The sequence below is a fragment of the Pholcus phalangioides genome, unplaced genomic scaffold (genome assembly GCF_987345545.1).
Source record: "Pholcus phalangioides strain wild (caught in Gottingen) unplaced genomic scaffold, Ppha-v1.0 ptg000043l_1, whole genome shotgun sequence".
Lineage (NCBI taxonomy): Eukaryota > Metazoa > Arthropoda > Arachnida > Araneae > Pholcidae > Pholcus > Pholcus phalangioides.
Window position 1 is genome coordinate 532,961 of NW_028301629.1, and position 25,528 is coordinate 558,488.

The 25,528-nt window shown below is 39.3% G+C and overlaps 1 protein-coding gene across 2 annotated transcripts in view; it reads right to left on the reverse strand.

Annotated features, from left to right (window-relative positions):
- Positions 1-25,528, reverse strand: part of LOC149063755 (E3 ubiquitin-protein ligase Rnf220-like) — an 83,669-nt gene that overhangs the window by 11,086 nt on the left and 47,055 nt on the right. For both annotated transcript variants that reach the window (XM_089255645.1, XM_089255644.1), the window contains 11 exons: positions 13,561-13,684; positions 11,345-11,384; positions 9,467-9,532; positions 9,312-9,354; positions 9,078-9,193; positions 7,898-8,009; positions 7,707-7,803; positions 5,673-5,744; positions 5,317-5,372; positions 2,413-2,470; positions 751-850 (listed from right to left, as the gene is read on the reverse strand). In XM_089255645.1, coding sequence (XP_089111771.1) covers positions 751-850; positions 2,413-2,470; positions 5,317-5,372; positions 5,673-5,744; positions 7,707-7,803; positions 7,898-8,009; positions 9,078-9,193; positions 9,312-9,354; positions 9,467-9,532; positions 11,345-11,384; positions 13,561-13,684 — 884 coding nt within the window. The remainder of the gene's footprint in view (positions 1-750; positions 851-2,412; positions 2,471-5,316; positions 5,373-5,672; positions 5,745-7,706; positions 7,804-7,897; positions 8,010-9,077; positions 9,194-9,311; positions 9,355-9,466; positions 9,533-11,344; positions 11,385-13,560; positions 13,685-25,528) is intronic.

Below are 25,528 nucleotides of genomic sequence, written 5' to 3' on the forward strand. Positions count from 1 at the left end.
GTGGGCCCATGCGCCCTTGAACGGCGCTGTTCAAGAGGGTGGCGGGGTGTCCTAAAAACTGTCTGGGCTCCAGGACTTCCAAATCGTCAAGACGTTCTTGAAACTATTGATGCAAGTGGATTTCTAACCCACACTTTAAGAAACCCCCTGCACTACGAGGTATACCAAGCATCTTCAACCCGTTGCTCGCGGGTATCACGGTGCTCCCTGAAGCACCCAGAGTGCTCGATTTTCGTTTCCGATTTCGTACTCACGCTCGCTTGATCATTGTCCAATTATACCACCCTGTACGAATTGCATTCAAGGATTGAAATTATCCTGCTTTTCCATGCATTCCTATGTCAAACTTGCTTCTTTTGATGATACCTACAAGCAGTGCACGCGAATAGAAAAAGTTTGAAGACCTCTGAGATATATACTGTATTAGTACTGCTGCCAATGCATACAATACAATACAAATACAACGCCACAACAGGCAGATTGCCCAACGAGATGGCTGACTTAAGAGCATCATGGATCCCCGAGCCCTACCTACTACTGCTACATCACACATGCACCCAGCCCACAACCCCCGCCCCCCGCGGAACCCCCAACGAATCGGTACATGCGGGAATGTGCGTGTACGTGTAGTGAAACCTGACGTGAATAGCCCGCAGTGGGCCTTTTGTTCGATAAACGGGGTCCTCGGGTAAATTTTAGTTGAATAATCACTAATATAGTGCGGTGATTACGCAAATTAAGTATAATTACCATGCAAATCAAACATTTGATTCCATCTTCAGCCGATTCTTTTGATGCGGATCCGTTCTCTTTACCAGGTTTCGGTGTATCGGATGACGGAAAATCGCCACTGAAATTTTTTAAAAAAAATTCATATTCAAATTTCTTTTAGTTCATAAACAGAAATTTTCAAATTAAATAATTATCTATTGAATCGCACGTGCAAAAAAAAAAATTATATTTACTCCAGAAAGGTTTTTTTTTTTTTTCATTCAGGGAAAAACTTCAATAAATTTTTCAAAATTTTTGTAAAAAATTTGAATTTGTATAACTAACACATCTAACTAAACATTGTATGTATTTAGATAAATTTTTTCATCTTTTTCATAAAAAAATAAAATACTTGAAAATTTCTTCATATTCAGAAAACAATAAAAAACATCTCTCTATTCATAAATCAAAAATAAAATTTCTTATTGTTCAGAAATCGGAAAAGAAATTTGTCTTCGTATAGAAATCAAAGAAGAAATTTCATAATAATAGCCGGAGAATGAAGTATATAAATTTATTTCCATTCAGAAACAAAAATTTGTTTTCGCTTAGAAAATTAAATTTTTTGGTATTCACGTGTTAAAAAATTGAAATTTCATTCCATTTTTTCAGAAAATTAAATTTGTAATCACATGCAAAGTAGAAATTTCTTTCCATTTAAAGATTGAAAAATTAATTTCTTTCCATTTAGAGACAGAAAAAAATTCATTTCTTTTTCATTCAGAAACAGAAATTTCTTCAAATTCAGGAGGAAAAAAAATTTCTTTGAGTTTGAAAAATCAAAATTGAAAAAAAAATAAAAATTTCTTGAAATTGAAAAAAATAAAAAATTTCTTGAAATTGAAAAAAATAAAAATTTCTTAAAATTGAAAAAATCAAAATTTCTTGAAATTGAAAAAAATAAAAATTTCTTAAAATTGAAAAAATCAAAATTTCTTGAAATTGAAAAAAATAAAAATTTCTTAAAATTGAAAAAATCAAAATTTCTTTTTAGTTTAGAAAATAATCAAAATTTCTTCAAAGTCAGAAAAAAAAAATCGAATCCTTAAACACTAACAGGTGAAAAGAAAATTTTAATGGAAATTTCTTTACGATCACACATGATAATATAATCACGAAAACTTTTTAAATTGTTTCTTTAATTCAAAAATCAACAGTGTTATTCAAGAATTAAATTTTACTCCAGAAATTCATAAAATTTCTCCAGACTTGAAAATTTCGATATTCACACATTCATTCAGCTGAAATGAACTACAGTAGATCCCGCTTATAGCATTCCCACATTTTCCGTTTTCTACGACTTATTTTCGTGGACCTTCCATCTTTCACGAATACGATGAAACCTCTCTTAAGAGGGGTCACAAGTTAAGAGGCGGTAACCCCCCCCCCCTTTAACGGCCAAATTATAAAATTTCCCTCTCTGTATACTAAAAGTACGCATTTCAAATTTCTGATTAGCGGTCACTCCTCTTTTACGGACGAATTTTTTTTGTCCGCAAAAGAGAGGTTTCACTGTACTTACCGAGATTTCCCATTGTCAAGGCGTTTTCTCGCTTTTTTTCCCCCCCATGACGGTCTTTTGAAAAACGTTATAAGCGGGATCCACTAAAACACAGTAATATCAATCGATATAGATCTTACCTGACTTCGTTATTACTGGCACAAGTGCTGGTCACTTCGGGTCCTTCACCGTTCGCACCTGCAACGACACCAATCAACACATTTTCATTTGGGACAATCGACGGGCCAACACACGTACGTTTATCATGTAACATCAGAATGACCACCTATTGAAAAATTCAGTTTCAAGGGACACCTGGTTCAGAAAATTTTGAAGGACTCTAGTAATATTTCAATGGGAACAACAAGTTAAAAGGGCGGGAATCCATCTCTGGTTCGGCCACTTAAAAACCTTTGCCAAACTTCATCAATGGGAAGCCAGAAAGAAAGAGTCGTTGACACCAGAAAATGACACAATGGTCTCTGTGGGTGGCCCGTTGTTGTTGTTGTTGTTCCCGAACTCCACCATTGCTGGTCCAACATTGACCCTCTCTCTCTCTCTCTCTCTCTCATCTTCTCACTTTCTACAAAGTTTACTGCCTTCGACCTTCCTGAATAGGTCTTTTATCGCAGGTGTACTTATACCATTCCCTCAAGGGCTTTCCGGTACAGAACTTTCCCGGCAGAGAATGGTGTGCGTACTATCATGATGGAGGACAGATGAATCTTTGAGGATATTATTATCATTCACTTGCAGGTCCCTAAATGAAAGGACAGTGTCAATTAGCCATTGTCGAGCGCTATCTGATGGGCTAGGAAAAGACCCTGAAGAATATTGTAGCCGTTTTGTGGCTTTTTCTATTTCGGTTCAAGCTTTCGGCAATGGCAAGAGCTGCTGGCCACACATAAAAGCGAGCCTCAAATGGGAACAAGATGGGAATCGTTGTCGATGCTGGACTTCGATCCTGCCGATGTAGAGCTATTTGTTCGTGAACACTGTAGTTTATGATCGGCGTTACACACTATAAAAGTTTGATGAACGATCTTTTACAAAAACTTAACTAATTGCCTTAGTTACATTCACTCGAATGTAACCGATGCGTTTCATCAATCGCATTTTTGAAGTTTTATAAAATAACTTGTATAATACCGGCAGGGGTTCTCACCTTTTTCTTTTACGAAAAACAGATGAACGATCTTTTACAAAACTTGAAAAAAAAACCAACTAATAAGCCTATCCGTTGCATTCAGGGCCGTCATTTCAACTTTTTCCAGGGGGGGAGGAGGCAAAGGACATGTACTCAATGTATTTATAATTATATATACCATTTCTATACTGTATTTTCAAAAGCCGGGGGGGTGTGGGGGGGGCCGTTGCCCCCCAAATGACGGACCTGGTTGCATTCGCTCGAATATAACCGATACGCTTATTGGTCGCATTTTACAAATTTTATAAAAAAAAAAACTTTTATCACACTTTCATAGTGTAATATGTACCTGCTTATGGCAGGGGTACTCGTCTCTTTTCTTTTTAAGGCCATGATTATATTATAAAAGTTTGATAAACGATCTTCTACAGTACTTGAAAAAAAAGCAACCAATAAGCCTCTGGTTACATTCGCTCGAATACAACCGATACGTTTATTGGTTGTATTTTCCAAGTTTTATAAAAGAAAATTTTTGTTATTTTTGTAATGTAATATAGCTGGCCTTAATCCGGTATTACTCAATAGAAGTATGATAAAATCCCTTTTATAAAACTCAAAAAAAATCCAACCAATAAAGCTCATAGGTTACATTCGAGCCGTTACTACCGGCCTTTAGGCCGGGATTACGCTATAAAAGTTTTCTAAAAGTTATTTTATAAAATTTGAAAAATTTCAACTAGTGAGATTATGGGTTGCACTTGCTCGAATATAACCAATGAGCTTCATTGGCTGGAATTTTCAAGTTTTATAAAAGGGATTTTATAAAATTTTTATAGGGTAATCCCGGCCTTATACAAAATTTTTACATACCAGCAAAAATTTAGATCAAAACTTGAAAATAGTAAAAAAATCTGCAAGGTACCTACATCTTTAAAACGAACTTTAATGACATGGCATGACTTAGCGATGATGTCAAATATTGGATTTATAATCATTATGCATAATTACTGACCATTATGGTAAGTTGCATTAAATTTCCCTAAATTTATAACTTTTACCAGCGATTGTTTGTAACAATACCCAAGCGTCGTTTGTAAAAATGATCAATTGTACTAAATGTATCCCATTCGCCGATTATTATGCATAATCACCATTTCGTATTGATAAATACGGTAAATCGGTCTCAACCGCGATAAGCTTTGTTATTCAGATGAACACAGATGCGAACAGAGTCTGAGCCGGATATAATGAACTCTGATTTAACGAATTTTTTCAAGTACCCCCCCCCCCCCCCGAAATAAATCCTATAATTAACTCCTTTTTCATGAATTCTGAAATAACCTCGATATAAGAAATTCTCATCTAAAAAGTTTTGCTATCCTACACCGATATAACGAACTCTAATTTAGCGAATTCTTTGATTTATCGGATTTTTACAAGTTTTTGTGTGTATACAATCAGATCCCGATATTGTATCCCACAAACTCCTATTTTACAAATTCTACAGTCGGGCCCCGATATAATTAACTTCAATTTGACGAATTCTACAACCGAACCTCGATATAACGAACTCTTATTTGACAAATTTTACGATTGTACCCCCGATAAAAGGATAGCAAGAACTCGCACTTAACAACCAACGTATAACCAACGACGCTTGTGGGTATCATGTATAATCACCAGTAAAAGTGATAATTTTACATTTAACAAATTTACCGACGACACTTGGGTATTATATATAATCACCGGTAAAAGGGATTTTTTTTTTTCAGCATTTATCATTTCCACCAACGAATGGCAATTATACAATAACGAATGGCGCACAATAACCGTGTCATTATGCATAATGCCCGATTTATCCCATTCACCGTAACATATGCACATCAGAAACACTTACCGCTGCTGCTATTCCAATTGCCAGCTTCAGAGATTCTTTGGTAATTATTGGAATCCCTGCAAGGAAAACAAAATCGCATGTTTCAATTGTAAAACAATGATTATAACTTACAGTGAAACCTCGCTACAACGATACTCGATATAACGATAAATCTATCTCTACAAAGATATTTTCCCCAAAACTGTTTGGAAATGCCTATACTCTAGTGTTAAACTGCTGCATCTCGATGTAACGATAGTTTTTCTTGGTCCCCAGAGTATCGTTATATCGAGATTTCACCGTATTTTTGTTATAACACGAAGCATTTCAAACATGCACAACTGGTGCTATAATAATAACCGGTCATCGATACTTACAGCCTCTTCACATTATCCTTGTTATCCGGATTATCTTCTGTGGAGCAGGATATTACATCCGCTTCAGTATAACTAATGTATCAGTTAAAGATAGAAATCACGTAATAAGCATCGAACATATCAATCATTACGGGTCGCAATCGTGGAGCCACAGAATGCCACTCAACCTATGGTCTGCGGGCCAAATGAGGCCCTCGAAGTCCCCTGATGTTCCCTCCATGGCCCCAAAAGGGGTGGGCTGACAAGGCTCCAGCCCTGGGACCCGGTGTGATTTTAATCGTTTTTTTGTTCTTTCACCCCATAAAGGGGTGAATCTGGTCGGGGGCCCCCCGTAAAAGATCCCAGCCTAGGGGCCCTGCTTCAGGATGTGGGGGCCATGGTGCCCCCCCCCCCCACGACATCGAACCTAATTTTTTAGAAATGAAACAAGTGACACATTTCTAGATCATTTAAGGGAATCACAGCGCATCCACTGATCACTTTGAGTGACCCACGGTGCAGTTCCACATCACTATTACAGCAGACCGCAGAACATTTCCAAATCACTTAAAAAAAGGACTCGCATCATATTCACAAATCACTTGAGTGGCCCGCAGCACAGTTCCAGGTCACTTAAGAAACCGCGAGATATTTACAAATCGCTTAAGTGGCAGGCAGTGCAGTTCCAGGTCACTCAAGAGTTCCGCGGCCTATTCCCATACCGTGAGTCACCACACCATTATAAATCACTTTAGTGAACTGCGGCACTGTTCCTGATCAATTAAGTGACCCGCGACACGTTCGCAAACCAATCAAGTGGCCCACACTCTTCTGAATAAAGGGTGAGCGCCCTTCATCCAGAGGGTGGCGATGTCTCCCCCACTCCCGATAATATGAGAAAATGGGTCTGTCCCATTACTGCCCCAAAATACTGGACAGCAGTGACCATCAATGCCAAAAAATCAAGGGTGTTCAACCTTTTCGAAAATGCGGGCCATTTCACTGATATGTAAGCGTGTCGGGCCCACTTAAGCTATGTGGAACTGCTCCGTCGCAGGTCACTCAAGTGATCTGTGAATATGTCGCGGGTCGCTTTTGTGTTCTGGAAATGTGCCGCGGGCCACTTAAGAGAAATGGAAATGTGGCGCAAGTCACTCAAGTGATTAGAAAATGCGCTATAGGTCACGGAAGTGATTTGAAAATGTGCCGCGGGCCGCTCAAATGCTCTAGAACTATGCCTCGGGTCATAGAAGTGATCAAAAATGTTTTTGTGGACCACTTCAATGATGTGGAACTGTTCCGCGGGTCACTAAAGTCAGCGCCATAACTAGAATTTTTATGTCATTTTCTGCCGTCCGGGGCAAACATGATTTTGCCGTTCCCAATCACTTTTAAAATTCGATAATTTTACGGTGTTCTTTGTTCCCACCTAAAATTTGCCACACTCTAAATTTTGCCACGCGGGGCAGTTGTCCCCAACCCCTTAGTTCCGGCCCTGCTTAAGTGTGCTATAAATATATGCAATGGGTCACTTTACTGGTTATGAAAATGTATCGCAGGTTACTCAAAAGTGATTTGGGACTGATCAGTTGAGTTATCTGGGAATGTACCACTAGTGACTCAAGTGATTTGGGAATGCGTCGCTAGTCACTCAAGCGATCTGGAAATGTTTCGTGGGTCTCCAAGTTGGCCCAGCCGCAAGATAATCTGCTTATATCCCTCAAGGGACAGAGCAGGGGGCCATGTTTGGTTTGGTGAGTCACTCAAGTGATCTGGTAATGTGGGGCTGCGTGATTTACAAATCACGGCCTCACGTGAATGATTTGTAAACTCGTCGTAGGTCACGTCAAGTGATCTGAAATGTTCCGCGGGCCTCAAATGTTCCGCGGTTGTATGTGTGGTGTAGCAGTAGCAGGTAGGGCCTCCAAAAAATGGCTAGGGGATCCATGATGTTCTTAAGTCAGCCACCTCGTTGGACAATTTGCCTGTTGTGGCATTGTATTTGTATTTGTATTGATGACGAGTAATAATTTTTTTTCTCAATTTCAAGGATACTGTGGTTGCCCATAGGTGGCGCTGTCGTCGCCGTCCACGTTGAGTTCTTGGTTCTCGTCTTCGGACGGAGCTTCGAATTTCCTCGCGGCGTTGAATTCTGAAACGAAATTCGGATGATCAGTACGTCAATACATCGGATTAGTAAAGTTAATTACGCCACGAATTCAATATATAATTGATCCATTAGTTACCCGTGAGGCCTCTCTGAAGCTGCGCGAAGGCGTGGAGCCTGGATGTCAATGCCCAATTGAACTCGGCAGTGGCCCGACTGTCTATAGATGTCTCTGGTTCCATCATTTGATCCTGAAAACAATAAAAGACGTCCGTGAAAAGACATAATAATGACAATTTTCTGATTTCGGCTTTTGGGGCAGGCGTGAATTCAGGGCTGTGTGTCCGGCAGAGGCGTACGCAAGTAGAGAGGGCATAGGGCCACCTCCATAGGTCAATCTTGCGTTCGCCCCTGTTGTTGCGGTGAACGAATTCGTGGGAGTAAAGGTTATACGGTGAATATATACGTCCCGTATTTTACAGGACAAAACTAGTAGTAGCCTACTATTATTTCGCTCCGTATTTCTGTCTCTTGGAAGGGGCGATAGCTCCCTCTCATCGCCCCCCCCTCCCCCCGCATCAGAGGTTGATGCAGCAGTCGGAGGAAGGCGGCAAAATCTGTGCTTTCCCCCAGCTGCCCGGGGGCGGATTCAGAGCGATGTATCGGGATGGGTGACTTATTGTGTAGGTTCTATGGGTCGTCCCGTATTTTCGGGCCGAACTTTCCTTAGAAGGAGTGACAGCTGACCCTTCGTTCCACGCCTGACCGGAGGTAAATATCTTCAGCTGCAAATGAAACCGAGACAGGCATCTTCAGCTGCTAATGAGGTGGATGCAAAAATCTTCAGCTTCAAATGGAGTGGAGGCAGACATCTTTAGCTGAGAATGGGGGCGGAGGCACACATCTTTAGCTGAGAATGGGGGCGGAGGCACACATCTTTAGCTGCGAATGGGGTGGAGGGAGGCATTTTCAGCTGCGAATGGAGCGAAAGGCAGGCATCTTTCAGCTGCTGCTGCTGCTAACGGAGCAATGGCAGCCATCTTCAGCTTCGAATGGAGTGGAGGTAGGCATCTTCGGCTACTGCTAAAGAGCCGAGACTCAGCTCTTAGCAGCAGCATATTTAGCTGCGAATGGAGTTGTGTGAAAATGAGTGATGAGTCGGGAGAGACGACTTACCATATCATTTGGCTCTTGGGTATTCGCTCACCCCCCCCCCTCCCCATTGGATCTGTGCCTGCAGCAGGCAGAGAGAGGCATATAGTTTCAGACCTGCAGGTGACGCCAAAACCGATATTGAGAAATCTGAATATCAAACTCACTTTTCTCATCGCTTGACTCATCAGGTGGTGATGGTGGTGAGCGTCTTCTGACCCACGGTCACTGCTGCTCGGTGACACAGGCTCTTCCCACTTCTTCCTTTTGATTAGACATCGCGCTGGGTAAAAAAAATTCAACAATCGATTATTCAGTAGAAGTTTCGATTAATGAACCATGATTTCAATAAGATTTACACACATTTCCCATGGTTATATTTATTTTACATTCAAACTTACTTGTTAAACGGGAAGTTCTGTTTCCCTTGACCCTTTGGTAAGTCTGTAAAATGAGGTAAGAAATATGAAATCATCATGGGCATTGATTTTTCTTGACAATTCTATTGATTTGGCTGATAAATTATGAATCAATCTATTGACCATAATGTACTCACCTCCCACCGGGATTGGGGTTTGCCTTTCTCGTCTTTCCTGTTCATGTGTAGAGGTGAAGAAAATGGCTGAAAAAGGAAAAGACAATTCAATAATCACCTTATTTAATAATTATACAAATACAAATACAACACCACAACAGGCAAATTGCCCAACGAGGTGGCTGACTTAAGAACATCATGGATCCCCGAGCCCTTTTTTTTTTACCCTACCTACGAGCCCTACCTACTACTGCTACACCACACATGCACCCCGCCCACAACCCCCCGCGGAACCCCCAACGAATCGGTACATGCGGGAATGTGCGTGTACGTGTAGTGAAACCTGACGTGAAGTTTTTTTTTGTTTCTCTGTAATGCTTGTTATGTGCAGTGCTGCCATCTGCCACCAGTTTTTCAAACTATGAGTGAAGTGTTATGATTGAATGATTTTTCGTTGTAGGACTGTTGCTCTCTGTGGCGAGACTTTTTAACGGGGAGATCGGCTCGCATTTGCGCCTTGAAGTTGGGAACCACAGAAAACCAACTTCAGCCGACCACCACTGTGGGGTTCGAACCCGGATCCTCGCATCGCGAGTCCCTCACTATAACCACTCGACCACCACAGCGGCTGATAACTCTAATGCTTAATGCGCAATTATTCAGAATAATTATTTTAGATTTAAAAATATATATTAAACACATCACTTAAAATCCCATAATAACATAAGTGTCAGGCCAGCATTACACTATAAAAGTTTGATAAAAGTTCGTTTATAAAACTTGAAAAATGCCACCAATAGACGGGTCAGTTAAGTTCGCTCGGATGTAATTGATGTGCTTATTGGTTGCATTTTTCAAATTTCAAGTTTTATAAAATATTTTTTATCAAACTTTTATAGTGTAATACCAGCCTCAAAGAGATGTATTATCTGGATTGAGCTTATAGGCCGGGATTACACTATGGAAGTTAGATAAAAGTTATTTTATAAAATTTAGAAAATGCAGCCATCGGTTGCATTTTTTTCAAGTTCTATAAAAGAACTTTTATCAAACTTTTACAGTGTAATCCCGGCCTTAGATACTTTAGATGTCAAAGATATCCCATGATTCCAAGTTTTTTCACGAGGTCATTAGCCATGATTTAGGCCAGGGATGCACAACCCTTTCAGTACGCGGGCCACATATGCGGTATTTCTGACGTTTACTTCCCTTGATGACTTTTCTGACGATATCCTATATTTTTATGAAAAAGGTCAGCCTAAGTATTTATCGTATTGTGAAGATTGATACTTATCTACCGGAACAACTTTCGCTGACGGACGAAATCCCTTGGCAGGCCGCATTTGGCCCGCTAGCCTGAAATAGGCTGACTGCAAATCCTACTAAAAATACGGGAAACTACTACCTAAATCGATATTATCTACCTAGTTGATATTACTACCTAAATCACCAATTTTCTCCTAAAAAGCTGCCAATTGTCAGTAAAGTCACCAGATATCGGTAAATTTACAGATGGACAAATAAAGGGTTGCTGCAAAGCGAAGTCTAAATGTATTTCACGAGAAAAAATGGCAAACATGCGAGATTAATATTTGTGTTTATAGTCATAATTATCATAAATATAATTAATAAAAATAATTATGGAGATTCATCCATGACTCCAGTAAAGGTTAAAAAATCAAGAGAAGGCTTCGTTAATTATTCTACTTATTTTATTCTATAAATTAACTAAAAACATCTATAAAAGGGAGGCCCCGCTATGATATTCTTGGCCTGGAGAACCCACCAAAACCAGGAACTCCGCTAAAGATTGTGGGGGGGGGGGGCCACGAACCTGATCACAATGGATTTCATGATTTACAAATTGGACATGAAAGGAAGGATAAATAAGGTACTCACTGATCTTAATGATGATGTATCCATTTGTTGGCTCATGCACCTGCAGAATCATGAAATAATCATCTTTAATTAAAATGAGCACATTTATAAGTACAATATATATACATATATGTTACTGCCAAAGCCCGAAGTCCGGCCAATTCGTGAATTGGTGGCTGGAGATTCCTGGCCAAAGTCCAATGTGCTGATATAAGACAGCCCGATAGGAGCCAAATCCATTTTTTTAATCGCCAACATGTGATACATGTCTATATGTAGCAGCTGTATTGGATTAGCTTCATGTGACGAGGGGATAAAAGTGAAATTTGAGACAGAAAAAAACTATGAAACTAACTGTTTAATCACATAAAGTGGATCCCGTTTATAACGTTTTTTCAAAATACCGTCGTAAAAAAAAAACGTTTTATGCTGGGAAAATACTTTAAACGGCAAATTTTAATTAGAATTTGTTAGAATATTGGGACTTTTTGAGAATAAATCGCACTAAGCGGGGAAAACGTTCTAAGGGGGAATGTTATAAGCGAGATAAGTTTTAATTAGACTAGTTTTTTCCGCCAAATTTTGGGGAGAAAAAATGATTACCCACATTGTGACTGCGATTTGATGGGTTGCCATAACTAACGTGAAAATACGACAACAGGGCGATGATCCCGAATCAGGTCTTCTGTTATCGTACTTTGGCCAGGGATCGTCGGCAGCTTCTCGAACTGGTCGGGTCAATATTTAACGAAATTGACCAATTTCGGACTTTGGCAGTATAACAAAATATATACAGAATACTCAATAAAACTATGCACCCATCCGGGCATGACCAAGGTGTATGTCCATAGAAAGTCTGGTAAAATAATTAGGTCTGGTATACAGTAAAACCTCTATTTTGCGGTAACCGGAGGGACAAGAAATATTCGTCCGTAAAAAAAAAGGGTGGCCGTTAATCAGGGGTTTGAAATGCATACTTTCAGTATACAAAGGGAAATTATTATTTGGCCGCAAATTATTTGGGGGGGGGGGGGGGGGTTGACCGCATCCGAAGGATGTGTGTCCGTTAAGAAGGGTTTTACTGTCTATGACATTTTTACTAGTGATGTAAGCTGTTACTTCCAGTTAAGTATGGGGCCCTATAACATTACTTTTCCCATAAAATTGAGACGCCTTGCATAGAGGCTGCCCACAAGAAGGAAGCTAAGTGAACTAAGGGTACCAGGGTACGCGTGGATCCAGAGTGATATGTCCGGTGGGACGATTTATTGAGTATGTTCGGTGTATCGTCACGTATTTTACGAGACAAAAAAAAATCTTTTCCCTATATATCAGGGCCGGGCCACTAGGATTTTTGCAGCCCGGGGCAAATATTATTTTGCCACCCCCACAACTTCAACCCCAAAATCCCCAAAATTCGATAATTTTGTTATGGTGTTCTTTGTTCCCGCCAAAAACGGCCACCCCCTAAATTCTGCCACCCTGGGCAGTTGCCCCCCCCCCCCAGTTACGGCCCTGTATATACAGTAGATTCCACTTATAACGTTTTTAAAAAACCGTCAGAGAAAACCGTTCTAGACGGGAAAACGTTTTAAACAGGAAATCTTGATGAATGTACGTAAGAGTTTGTACCACAAAAATGAGTCCTACCAAGAGGTACAACGTTCCAAGTTAGAACGTTATAAACGGGACCCACTGTAATACAGACCTATTCCATGGAAGGAATGATCTCCCCTCTCTGGATCCGCACCTGACCCTGGGGGCCCAGATCGATCTTCACATCAAATCTTTGTTCATTATAAATTCATTTTTGACTAAATTCAACTCAATAAGTTGAAGTGGTCCCACTTTTAGATGAGGGCCCTAGATAAGACAAGCGGCCACAAGAAGAATATACAGTTCAAAAGGGGGGCCATGGATGTAAAAAAGTTAAGAAATACCAATCTTCCCTATAGATGTTTGATGAAACCATGAGGTTACTCGAAATTCCAGCAGGGAAACATTGATAATAAGTGATAAAAAAAACTAGTCCAGTGATTCTCAAAGTATGCTTCGTGGCTCCCGGGGATGTCGCCAAACTACGTATGTCAGAGGCATCACGGCGAGCAGTCGATATTGCTCTGTTCAGTGCTTTGAAGTGGTTCTTCGTCAGACAATCCTGGGAAGCCGCGGGGTCGCAAAACCTAGAGAGAGAACCATTGAACTAGAATAGACAAATAACCATGTGGAGTTCTTACTTGCTTATGTCGATGAGTCGCTCGACCTCCATCTCGAAATGAGTGGCCAGCTCTGGTAGTTGAAGCGTCTGTCCGCAGATCGGACAAAACGGTGTCTGACCATCCAAGAAACATTTCTTATGTCCTATAAAAATAATAACAATTAATCTTCCATAAATACAGTAGAACAAACACATACAGTGCATGCTTCAAAGTCCTCTGGTTCTTGACTCGACGATCCATATAACGAAACCCTCCCTTCGTCCCGTCGAAAACGGTCGTTATATCGAAAGTAAAACATATATGATAGCCGTTCTATATGAATATATTTAGGACTTATCCTACCGGTCGTTGTAATGGAATTGTCGATATAAGGGGTTGTTATAACGAGTGTCAACTTGTATATGGTTTTAGCGCCATCTTCCCTTTCTAGTTGAATTTTCTTCACCACCCATTCTCCCCCCCCCCCCCGAATTTGCTGCCCTGGGCTGCCATAGCCCTGTATAGAAACGCATCTACATTCACTGTAAAATGCGACTCGGTCTGAACGAGCTGCAAAGACGCAAGATAATGTGTCTTATACTGCCTCTCACGGGGGAAAACTTCTAATAATAACTTTTACCGAGAATCTTGAAAAACCCAGCAAAAATGGACAACGGGAAGTCATAATTATGTTAACAACGTCCATAATCAAGTTGGCGGACCGCCCATCCGCCAACTTACAAATGGTCTGCGTTCCTCTTCCGACAATATTCCGTCGAATGGTGGAACGCGACTTTCTCTTCCAAGTAATTCGATTTCATTTTTACCACGGTGACGTAAGCATTTATTTCAATCAACAGAAGTCCCATTTTAATTTCGTGCCAGTAATACTTCAAGTACAGAACACACTGGAGCTCCTCCTTTTCTTCCTGGAGAATCGGATATAACCGAATTAATTTTCAGCAATAACAAGATGCCCATTTTGTATTATTGATTAATCCCAGGCCAAATACAGTCCTTTAGCTCTTTATTTGGCAGTGATGCTCTTAAGCAACATGGTTTTCTTATTATTTTTCAAGTACAGTAAAAGGCATTGCATATTTTGAGCTCGTTTCGGCATTGATGCTTCTTCTTAAGCCAGCGCTTCTCAACCTTTCTGACTCGCGCGGAGCCCTCTTTAGTAAAAAAATTCTATATTCTTAGAATTTTCGCGGAGCCCCAAGGACTCCGCGGAGCACCGGTTGAGAACCGCTGTCTTAAGCCAACGTTTCTGAACCTTTCTGATTCCAGGGACCAGTAAAATTGTTATCTTCTTGGATTGGGCCAGGCAGCATTAAAGGCTCTCTTGACAATATCCCCAAGTTCCAACTGTGCGTCAAATACTGCACTGATACGCTGAATAAATTTTGCGATGATATTTATATATTATTTAATTATGATATTTATTGAAATATCATAGTGTGACAGATGGCTGTATCTCGGATTGTATGTGTACAGTGTTGTAAATAGAGTAGACACCTTTAAGTATTTAGGAACTTTTTTAGATTCAAAACTATCCTGGAAAACACATATTAATTATACAAGGATGACGTCACTCTCCGCTACCATACGAAGGTTTTTTAACAACTGGCTGTTGCCATAAAGAAAGATTGAGAGATTCTGTGCCTCTGTAGTCTAGTGGTCTAGGGCGTGGGTTCGATTCCCCGCAGGGGAAATTGAATTTTCTCTCTTTCCGAAATATATCTTCGCAACAGCCAGTTGTTAAAAAACCTTCACATATTAATTATTTGAGTGTAGAATTAAATCGCAACATTAGGAAATTTTATTTTATCAGGAATAAATGTTCCCAATCCATTTTAAAACTTCTTTATTTTGCGGTGGTAGAATCTAGATTGAGTTACGGCATTACATGTTGGGGTTGGGACATACTTCAGCAATCTTTCTTCACTTTTTGTCACACAGAAGTCCTTCATCCGTATCATTCTGAGTAAAAAAATAGACTCACGCATACACTTCCACTTTTCAATCAATTAAAGCTACTCCCTCTGCAACATCTGTACGTTTATAAAAGTTTAAAAATGTTTTATAAAAGAAGTGGCCATCTCAATCTGAAATTACATAAGTCTGGAATGCAATTTAGACGTCATACAATACAGGTACCAAGGCCAAATAAAACTCGTTTCCAAAAATTTTTCTTTATTTTAGCTCCCAAAATATTCAATTTACTTCCTCAGTTAATAAAAGAACAATCTTCATGTACATCTTCTTTTATCAATTTAAAATCTTGGTTGTTAACTCAAGAAGATTTAAATTATCTGTTTGATATTGTAATGTAATCTTCTTTTATCTTGCAAACGCCGCTAAATGCCAAATTTTTTTTGTTTATCATTTTCATTCCTGTTGCCACTTATTTTCTCTCGTTATTATTTATGCCGACAGATATGTATCGGATATTGTTTCGTGGGCTCACAAGCTTGCTTAGCCCCTAAATGTTTTTAACGGTGTAATGTTTAACTTAAAAATCTTAAATAAAGGAAACTTAAACTTAATTTGCAGTATTTGGCAACAACATTAATCTTTACTGGATTCCTGGACATGAAAGTTTCCAGGGAAACGAACTAGCAGACCAGATAGCCAAAGAGGCAGCGAACCCGATGCTATCTGGATCTGAACCTTTCTATCCTGTCTCCATGTCAACCATAAAAGGAGATGTCAAACGATGGACAGAAAATTGACATTTTCGGCAATGGAACTCACGGCGGGACTGCAGACGAGCCAAACTGGCTTTGGGAACCCAACCAAATATTTCCAATAAACTTATTTCCCTGCATAGAAAACAGATTCGACTGGTTATACACAGATCATCACTGGTCATGCTAACCTAGCGAAACACCTACATAAATGTGACTATACAGATTCGCCTATTTGTCCTGTGTGTGGAGAGGAAGATGAAACTCCACTTAAACCATGTGGGACGATGCCCCGCTTTCTCAATCCCGAGAAGGAACTACTTTGGTGATCATCAGGTGACACTAAGTGATGTAGTAAATGCAATCAGCATTCACAACTTGGTAAATTTTCTCAATTATACCAAACATATCAACTCATGGTAAGTATAAATTTTCTGCTCTGATTCATACTCTCGTGACTTATTTTCAATAACCTCATGTTGAGTTTTGACCATATCCTTAGGAGATCTCCTCTGCTCCTTTTTCCCTTTAAAAGGGCACCGCAGATAGGAGCAACCTCCTCAATTATTTTAATATGGCCCACATCGGTTTGCAGTTACACCATTTTCCCACTCAGGGGGCTCAACAATATGGTAACAGACACCATACCTCAAACCCACTACGCCGGTTGCAAAACTCTTTTGAGAATTCACAGAATATTTCTTCACAAACGCATGACCCACAATTAATGTTACACTGCTTGGTGCTAGAGTAATGGGAAAAATTGCCTAAGCTCTTCCTACATGACACCAAAGATGATGATGATGCTGAATCCCAGGCCAAATACAGTCCTTTAACCCTTTATTTGGCAGTGATGCCCTTAATCAACATGGTTTTCTTATATTTTTTCAAGTAAAGCCATTGTATATTTTGAGTTCGTTTCGGCATTGATGCTTCTTCTTAAGCCAACGTTTCTGAACCTTTCTGATTCCAAGGACCAGTAAAATGTTTGAAGCAATTCGATGGACTTTCTCCACTTACAGTACAAGTAGTGTGATCATGTCTTATAAATACGGTACGTTTAAATTCAGGAGCAAAATACGTATTGTTTCGAAAATTATGTAAATAATCATTATTTATAATTTTTCACCTGTAAATAATCGTTACTGCAATTCTCCGTAGATATCGCGAAGTTGGTACGTTTGGCGACGGCTATAAGTTAGCGATGTCTTGATGCCAAAATTGCCTGGAGAAGGTTTTTTCTCTTTTGCCTGGAGAAGGGTTCTTTTGCCTTCATACATAAGTGGCACCACCGAAACGGAACTATGTCCAGTTGTTGAAATTTTATCGGGAAGACGAGATGTTATTTGTCGATCGTACTCTATTTGTAGGTCACGTTCCGTCAAAATCTCTGTAGATACGTACAAATAGCTGTTCTGTGAAATAAATCTATGACGTCCCACATTTTGTTTCTCCCTCTGCTCATTTAAGGAACTTGTGTAAGGAACGAAGCGTATACTTGAATTTGCAATCTTTATGAAAATTGTGAATGAAGATAATTTTCATCACTCATAAAATATATTATGATAATTATGACTACAAATATGTGAATATTCACACACATCCAAACATATTTGTCTTGTTTAAAGTTTTTTCTGTGAACTACTTTTCAGTTTTCTGCGATTGACAGTAATTCTTTATTTCCTACTGATTGGTAATTTTTAAGCAACAATTAGCGATTTTTTCGACTTACCGTATGTAACCGTTTTTGTTGAAAACCGCCGATGTTCCGTATCTCTTACCATATTTAACTAAGCTCCCACTTTCCCGCATTTTTCTGAATGAAATATGGTCACCCAAGTCTTGGTGAATGTTTTTGTATTGAAATAAATTCTAGTTTAAAATGCAATTTTCTGCAACTCTTGCGTACGAGGTGCATTTACTGTTAAGTAGTAGTTGTATGTCCTTCAGTAATTTCAGCAATAATTAACAATTTCGTCGTAACTACAATTTTTGGCTACAGGTATATCCTGTATTTAGTATCACAATTTCCCGTATTTTCTCGTAAAGATTTTTCGGTTTAACATTAAGCGTGGAGCCCGCTCCTTCTTAGGTCCGGGGCCCCCTAGGCTGAGATTTTGACGGGGCAGCCTCTATAGTGAATTTAAAGTGTGAAAAAAAAGAAGAGATTTGTCGGACTCTTGTGAGGCCATGACCCTAAAAAACGAAGTCCTACTTTAGACCATACTTATATATATCAATAATAACAATTCAATAATTTTTCGTTCAGTTGGAATTCAATTACCAAGTCTCCCTGTGGACCACCTGTGACATCGTCGTGCATCACCTCTGGTCCGCTGACCACGGGCTGAGAAACGCGGTTCCAAGCAACTCTTAAATATTCGATTCTTACGCGTGAGTTGTTCATGAAGTTTCCATAATTACCAACAGAATGCCCCCCCAGTGGTAAGATGCTCGTCTTGCACTATGAAGTTTTCAAGGTCCATAGGTTCGAATACAGCCAAAACAACAGGAAAAAATTCTTTACCTAACGAGCCTGGAGTGACCACCGATGGATGGCGCCTTCATTTCCCATCCACTAGTTGGAAATTGCCATGTGTCGATATATGACTGGAGTTGGTGTGCGGTTAAGTAGCCGAAGAGTCCTATTTCTTGACAAGCCAAACAAGAATGATTTTTGACCTTGCAATTTTAAGGAGAGAAATAGTGAGGGTGGAGACATATTGCTGTGCAATTGTTGATGGCTATGGTTCTTAACCTTTTTCAACTCATGGCACCCCCTATGGATGACATTTTTTTCTCGTGGCCCCCCTGCTCCATCTAGGGCCCCCCACCCTCTTCCAAGAGTAAGATACTTTCTATTTTTTTATTATGATTGAAGTTTTAATAAATCAGATCAATCTATAATCCTGGCTAGGCACGGATTCAAATGGTGGATTTTCATCTCTCCCAGGAGTCAAATTATATGGTAAAAAACGGTCTGTGTAAAATACTGGACGATCCTACGAACCTGCACGATAAATCGACCTTCCAAACACATCAACCGTTGCTCTTGCGGCCCTCCATACTTAGCTGGAAGTAACAGCTTACGCATGAAAACCATAGTCCCAGATCCCATATAGTGCATTCCCCCTCCATTATAGACACGAAGACCCGGATCATGCCCACATAGACCCAAGGATTAAGATGTCCCTGGTTCTATGGACGGATCTGATGGATTATGAAAGTATTAATATTTTTCAACCATGTTTTTCCCTTTTAAAGCTTTTCTCTTCACAGCTCTCTATGACTCCCTTAACCTGTCGTGGATCACCTATTTTTCTGATTTTCTCCCGTGCCCCCCCCCCCCCTAGAATATCCCAGGACCGCAAGGAGACCATATGGTCCCAGGTTGAGAACAACTGAGCTAAGATATACTTTACTTACCTTACGGCAAGTTCAAGTTTGGCATACCAATGCATGAAATCAGGATGTGATTTCAATCCATCAATATAATATGTACGAGGTACTTACTAGGGACGTTGATCAAGCGAGCACAAAATAGGACACTAGCATCGAGCAATCTGCGTGCTTCGGGGAGTACCGTGGTGCTCGCGAGAGCAAAGTGGGGTTGAAGATGCCTGCTTTAGGAGAACGGGAAGACTTTTTAAGAATGAAACCGAGCATACTATTCGATTTTTTGACCACCGCTGAACAATATTCAGAAAACCTAAGCCGCTCGTGAATGAGAGTTCCCAAATCGGCGATCCTCTTGTTGCACATCCGGGATAGTAATAATATTCAATTCGTAAGTTAAACGTGGGTCCGAATCGGTATTATATTGTTATTTTCCATGCAAGTGATTCTTTTGTAATTGATTAATTTAAATTAGCCTACAGTTAAATGTGAATAACTAACACAATTCAGTTTCGTTTCACTTCAACTTTTTTTGTTTTCAAATATGTCGTCATATTTTGTTGCCCTCAATTTAGGATAACATGTCGCCCAGTTTCAAACTTCTTGTTAAAATTAATTTTAAAAAAGTTACAAAAATTAATCAAAAAAATTTCTTGAAATATTCTCAATTGATGCAATTTCAACAAAATATTCCAACATCGAAATGGAATTCAAAGTGCAGGAAGGAATGATCATAAACGTGTTAATGAGGTAAAACATCTTTTATCCCAACTGGAAAAAAATCCCGGATAAAATATTGCCCGCAAGAGTAAACGCCTACAACGCAACGTTCGCTAAAAAACAGGAAGCCTTCTTATAAAAATGCGTTTTTCTCCCCTTAAAAAAGAGCCCTTTGGACAAAATAGAAGCCATTATGGTCCCAAGGAACATCAACGGGCTGGTAAATATGCCATACATAATAGCGCGATATCTCTATTGTGCGTATGACATATTGTATACATACGTATGAGAACATACAAATGCGTTTTTTGAATACATTTCGAAGGAATAAATTTGATTCATTTATCAATAAGATGCTTCCTTTCTGATCTTTGATGCACAAAATGCAAGTGTCAAGATTTTATTTATGATTTATTTATTTTATTGTCATTCTTTGGTTTGCGGCACAATTGAGATAAGCTCCGTTTTGTGTCATTTTCGCATGAGGGATGTGTGACGGAAACGCTCGTAGGCATTCCGTGTGCCTCGTGAACATTTACTAAAAAGATTTGGTGCCGGAAATTGCCAATTGCGATTCAAAAACGAAACTAAAATCGTGATCATCATTTTTCAATGTGATTGATTCGATATTATTTACTTTTCTTAAGACACAAAAATGATCATTTCTCGAGAATTCTTGCATTTGTGAGGAATTACGATGGAAATGTTGCCCTTGATTTTTAGGAAATTTAATAAAATTGCAAATTTCCACTATAATAATAGAGTTTGTTCATTTCCTGAGAATTTTCGAAGATACGATTGGAAATTTCTTCTTGATTATCGGGAACATAAGCCTACTAATATCCTGAGAAAACCGTGCAAATAAAAATCGGGAGGAAGTTATTAGAAAATGTCCGAAAACACAGTGAATCTGATGATAGTGAATGAAATTTTAAATGGTATTCGAAAAAGTATTAAATGCATTTTTGTGTCTGAAGATAAATTTAAATACAACGTATTTGTAAAATATTAATTATATCAAAAGACTTGTTCGAATATGTATCTAAATTTAAATGGATGTATTTAAAAAGGGTATCTGAAGATGAATTTGAACGATATCTAAAGACGAATGTGTAATTTTAACATCTGATAACGAATCTTTATATGAATTTTAACATCTGATAACGAATCTTTATATGAATTTTAACATCTGATAACGAATCTTTATATGAATTTTAACATCTTATAACGAATCTTTATATGAATTTTAACATCTGATAACGAATCTTTATATGAATTTTAACATCTGATAACGAATCTTTATATGAATTTTAACATCTGATAACGAATCTTTATATGAATTTTAACATCTGATAACGAATCTTTATATGAATTTTAACATCTGATAACGAATCTTTATATGAATTTTAACATCTTATAACGAATCTTTATATGAATCTTAACATCTTTATATGAATTTTAACATCTGATAAAGAATCTGAAGATGAATTTGAATGGAATCTGAAGATGAATTTGAATAGAATCTGAAAACGAATTTGAATGGAATCTGAAGATGAATTTGAATGGAATCTGAAAACGAATTTGAATGATATCTGAAGATGAATTTGAATGGAATCTGAAAACGAATTTGAATGATATCTGAAGATGAATTTGAATACTGAAGACACATGAAGACCCGACTGAACATCCGAAAACGCGTTTGAAAAGACGAATTCGAATGTCCAAAGATGCGATTGAATTTCTGAAGACTCATTTGAATAACCGGAGACGCATTTGAATAACACAAGGTGCATTCAAATAACCGGAGACGCGATTGAATATTTGAAGACGCACATGAATACCTAAAAACACGTTTGAATACCTAAAAACTGAGCTCAATGTTATCCGAAGATGCATTGAAATGAAATAACTGATTGGACAAGTTATATAGCGCAATTAAATACCTAACAACATATTAATTAGAGTATCTTGAGAATAATTCTAATTATGCCTCGCGAACGGAGGAAAGAATAAAATCATTTGGGCAGTACCCAAAGAATCATTTGAATTACCTCAAAGAGACAAATTCGAATTGCACCGTCAATTGCAGCAAATTTATCAAAGGGCCATCAGAGGAAAAAATAAAATGACAACGTTGCGTGAGTGAGACATCAAAGAAAATGTCGGAGGTGGCCAACCAACTTTTCCAAGCATTCCAAGTGGCCATACGTCTTGTCTCGTGGCAAAAAAAAGATGCTAAACCATGAGAAACAAGAAGAATCCCGGCTCTTTTTGTGTTATTTCCTGTAGGCTCCAAACTATAATATGCCATGTAATAAATTCTCGTTGAGTTATTTGCACTTTCCCCTTCTCACTTTTTTTTGCCAAACGTGTCGACAGAGTTGTTTTCTCACGTGCAATGGATGAGGGGGGCCCCGTACCTCCTCACTCTATGTACCACACCACAAGTACACTGTTGTTCCTTCAACAAGTTGCCGGCAGATTTACCGATATACCATCTGAAGAATGAGGAGATGGCCAAACCCTTATCCCTAAGCCCATTATCACAGCTGTATGTATAAACGAGGTGCTGTTTGCAGGAGCAGCAGTATGGATTCTCATCAAAAGCCATATGTGGAACATACTCCATTTTGTTTTTTTATATATATATTCTCCCGGTTCCAACATCCGGAACAGCGGTCCAAATTATTTATGGGTTGAGGGAGGAAATTGTTCCGCGTCCATATTATAAGATCTAACTTGATGTGTTTTTTCTGCTGCGGGCGCTGCTTTTGAGGGTATTAGTCGACGAATTCCTTGTAGAAATATCTGAGGGGTAAAAGGGTGTTCTCTGAATGTAATAAATATATCATGTACGTGTATGTATTTCGTTGGTTTCGCCTTTCGTATCGCATCACACCAGACGTGCGACGATTAATTTATCCGCGGTTAAAGTGTTTTTGAACTCGATACCAGATGCCAACTGGATCAGTCGAATGGTCGAGTTCTTGATTTTGAGGAATCGGGGGCCCCCGTCTGTCATCGTGAATCTCTATCCCGTTTTACCCTCTGATTCTGGGGCGTATGAAGGATGGAAGGATAACAATCGTAAAATAGTCTCGGACCGCATCTTTTTTATATATAACCTTGACCGTCGTTGGATACAAAACAGTGACAAGCGGCTGCAATCAAAATAAGTGTAGTCATTTCTGGATGGGGTTACATAGAGCCGAGTGGACAGACGTTTCAAGTATTTATGTGAGTGTCATTAAAGGAACTCTTGTAATTGGGCTGTGATGGAAAGTATCGGATTTTATGTGAGGGACCATAAAATTGCAGCATTACGGATTGCTACGAATTGAGTGTTGGTTTGGTTCTGGATTGCTGCGGGATGGACAATTTCTGGGTATCAGATGCTGTTAGGGCTAAAGTTTCCAACATAATTTTGTTCTTAAGGCCAGGGCTCAAAATTTTCTATGAGAACTGGAGCATTTAGGTGGGGAGTAGTCAAAGAAGAAGAAATATTACTTACCGTGAGAGCAGCAAACCATAAAATTGCAGCATCAAGCAACAGAATGTGAAATTGTAGCAGAAAAATAATACCGCAAAACTGAGCTGCATACATTAAAATTGCAATACAGAAGAAAAGTGGAAAATTGTAAAATTGCCGCATCACAATCGGACAGCAGGCCACAAAATTGTAGCATCGTAATCGAGCAGCAGACTATATAACTGCAGCATCGCATTAGAGCATGAAATTTCAGCATCATTTTATCTAGAAGCAGAACACAAACGTACAGCATCGCTTTCAAGCAGCAGACCGCAAACTTGACACATTGCAATCGAGCAGCAGACCACAAACTTGCAGCCTCGTAATCGGGCAGCAAGCCCCAAAATAGCGGTATCACAATCGAGCAGCAGGCCGTTAGAATTGCAGCATCGCATTCTAGGTCTAGCAATAGGCAGTAAAATTTCATCATTTTGATCTTGAGCAATAGAGCATAATATTTCGACATCATTTTACCTGGAAGCAGACCGCAAACTTGAAGCATCTCATTCAAGCAGCAGACCGCGAAATTATAGCATCATAATCGAGTAGGAGGCTGTAAAATTACGGCATCACAATCGACTGTGAAATTGAGAATCGCAATCGAGCAGCAGACCGTAAAATATCAGTATCATAATCGGGAAGCAGACCGAAAACTTGCAGCATCGCGTTCTAGCAGCAGACCACAAAATTGCAACACCACAATCGGGCAGCAGACGATGAAATAGCAGTATCATAATCGACTGCGAAATTGAGAATCGCAAATTGAGCAGCAGACCGTAAAATTCCAGCATCGCAATCGAGCATCACGCTGCAAACTTGCAGCACCGCAATTTTTCATGACATAGAGCGAACGTAGACGTAGGAAAGTGCCGTCTAAGGACCGTATTCACCGACATGGTTTAAAAACCAGTCACAATTTTTTTGATAAGAGATCAAACATGGATTGGTTAAATTCAGGTTTTTAACCAATCTATGTTGATCTCTTATCCAAAAATTGTGACTACAGTTTAAACCATGTCGGTGAATACGGCCCTAAGAATAACACCTTTCTGTTGACAGTGGCTTCGTTTTCAGGTGTAACTCAATCAGCATTAGCCATCAAAGATGTTTGATATTACCTTCCCAGATTTTGGTTCAATTTGCGAATTTTTTTGGGTGGTCCTGGCGATACGGCACCCAAATGCTGAATCTATAGTCTAAAAACACTACCAAACCAGTGCCGTCTTAACTCATGGGCTCACACGGGCACGGCCCGGGAGCCTATGGAGAAGAGGGACCTCAGAAAAACGAGAAGTAGTCTAATTTTTCGAGAATAGTCCAGGCAGGGCCTCTGAAAAATCATTTGACCCGGGGGCCCATGATGCTCTTAAGACGGCCCTGTACCAAACTATTCCTGTTGCTCCTTATCAAGAAACTATGCTTAATTCTGTCTTCGAAAATTTACTCAATGCAAAGCAAATTAACGACCAGAAAAATTCCACAAGTTCGTGGATGATTACGCCATCAAGTTCCTACACGTATAAGAGGAAGGGTACCCGTGTCGTCGTCCCCATCGTCGTCTTAACTTAGGAAAGAGCCCTTTCTGGGTGGTTTATTGCCGTTGTTCTTCCTCCCCGGGATGAGTTTATAAGCAAAGAAAGAGGGAAGTGGGTACCATTGTGTAGTATTATGA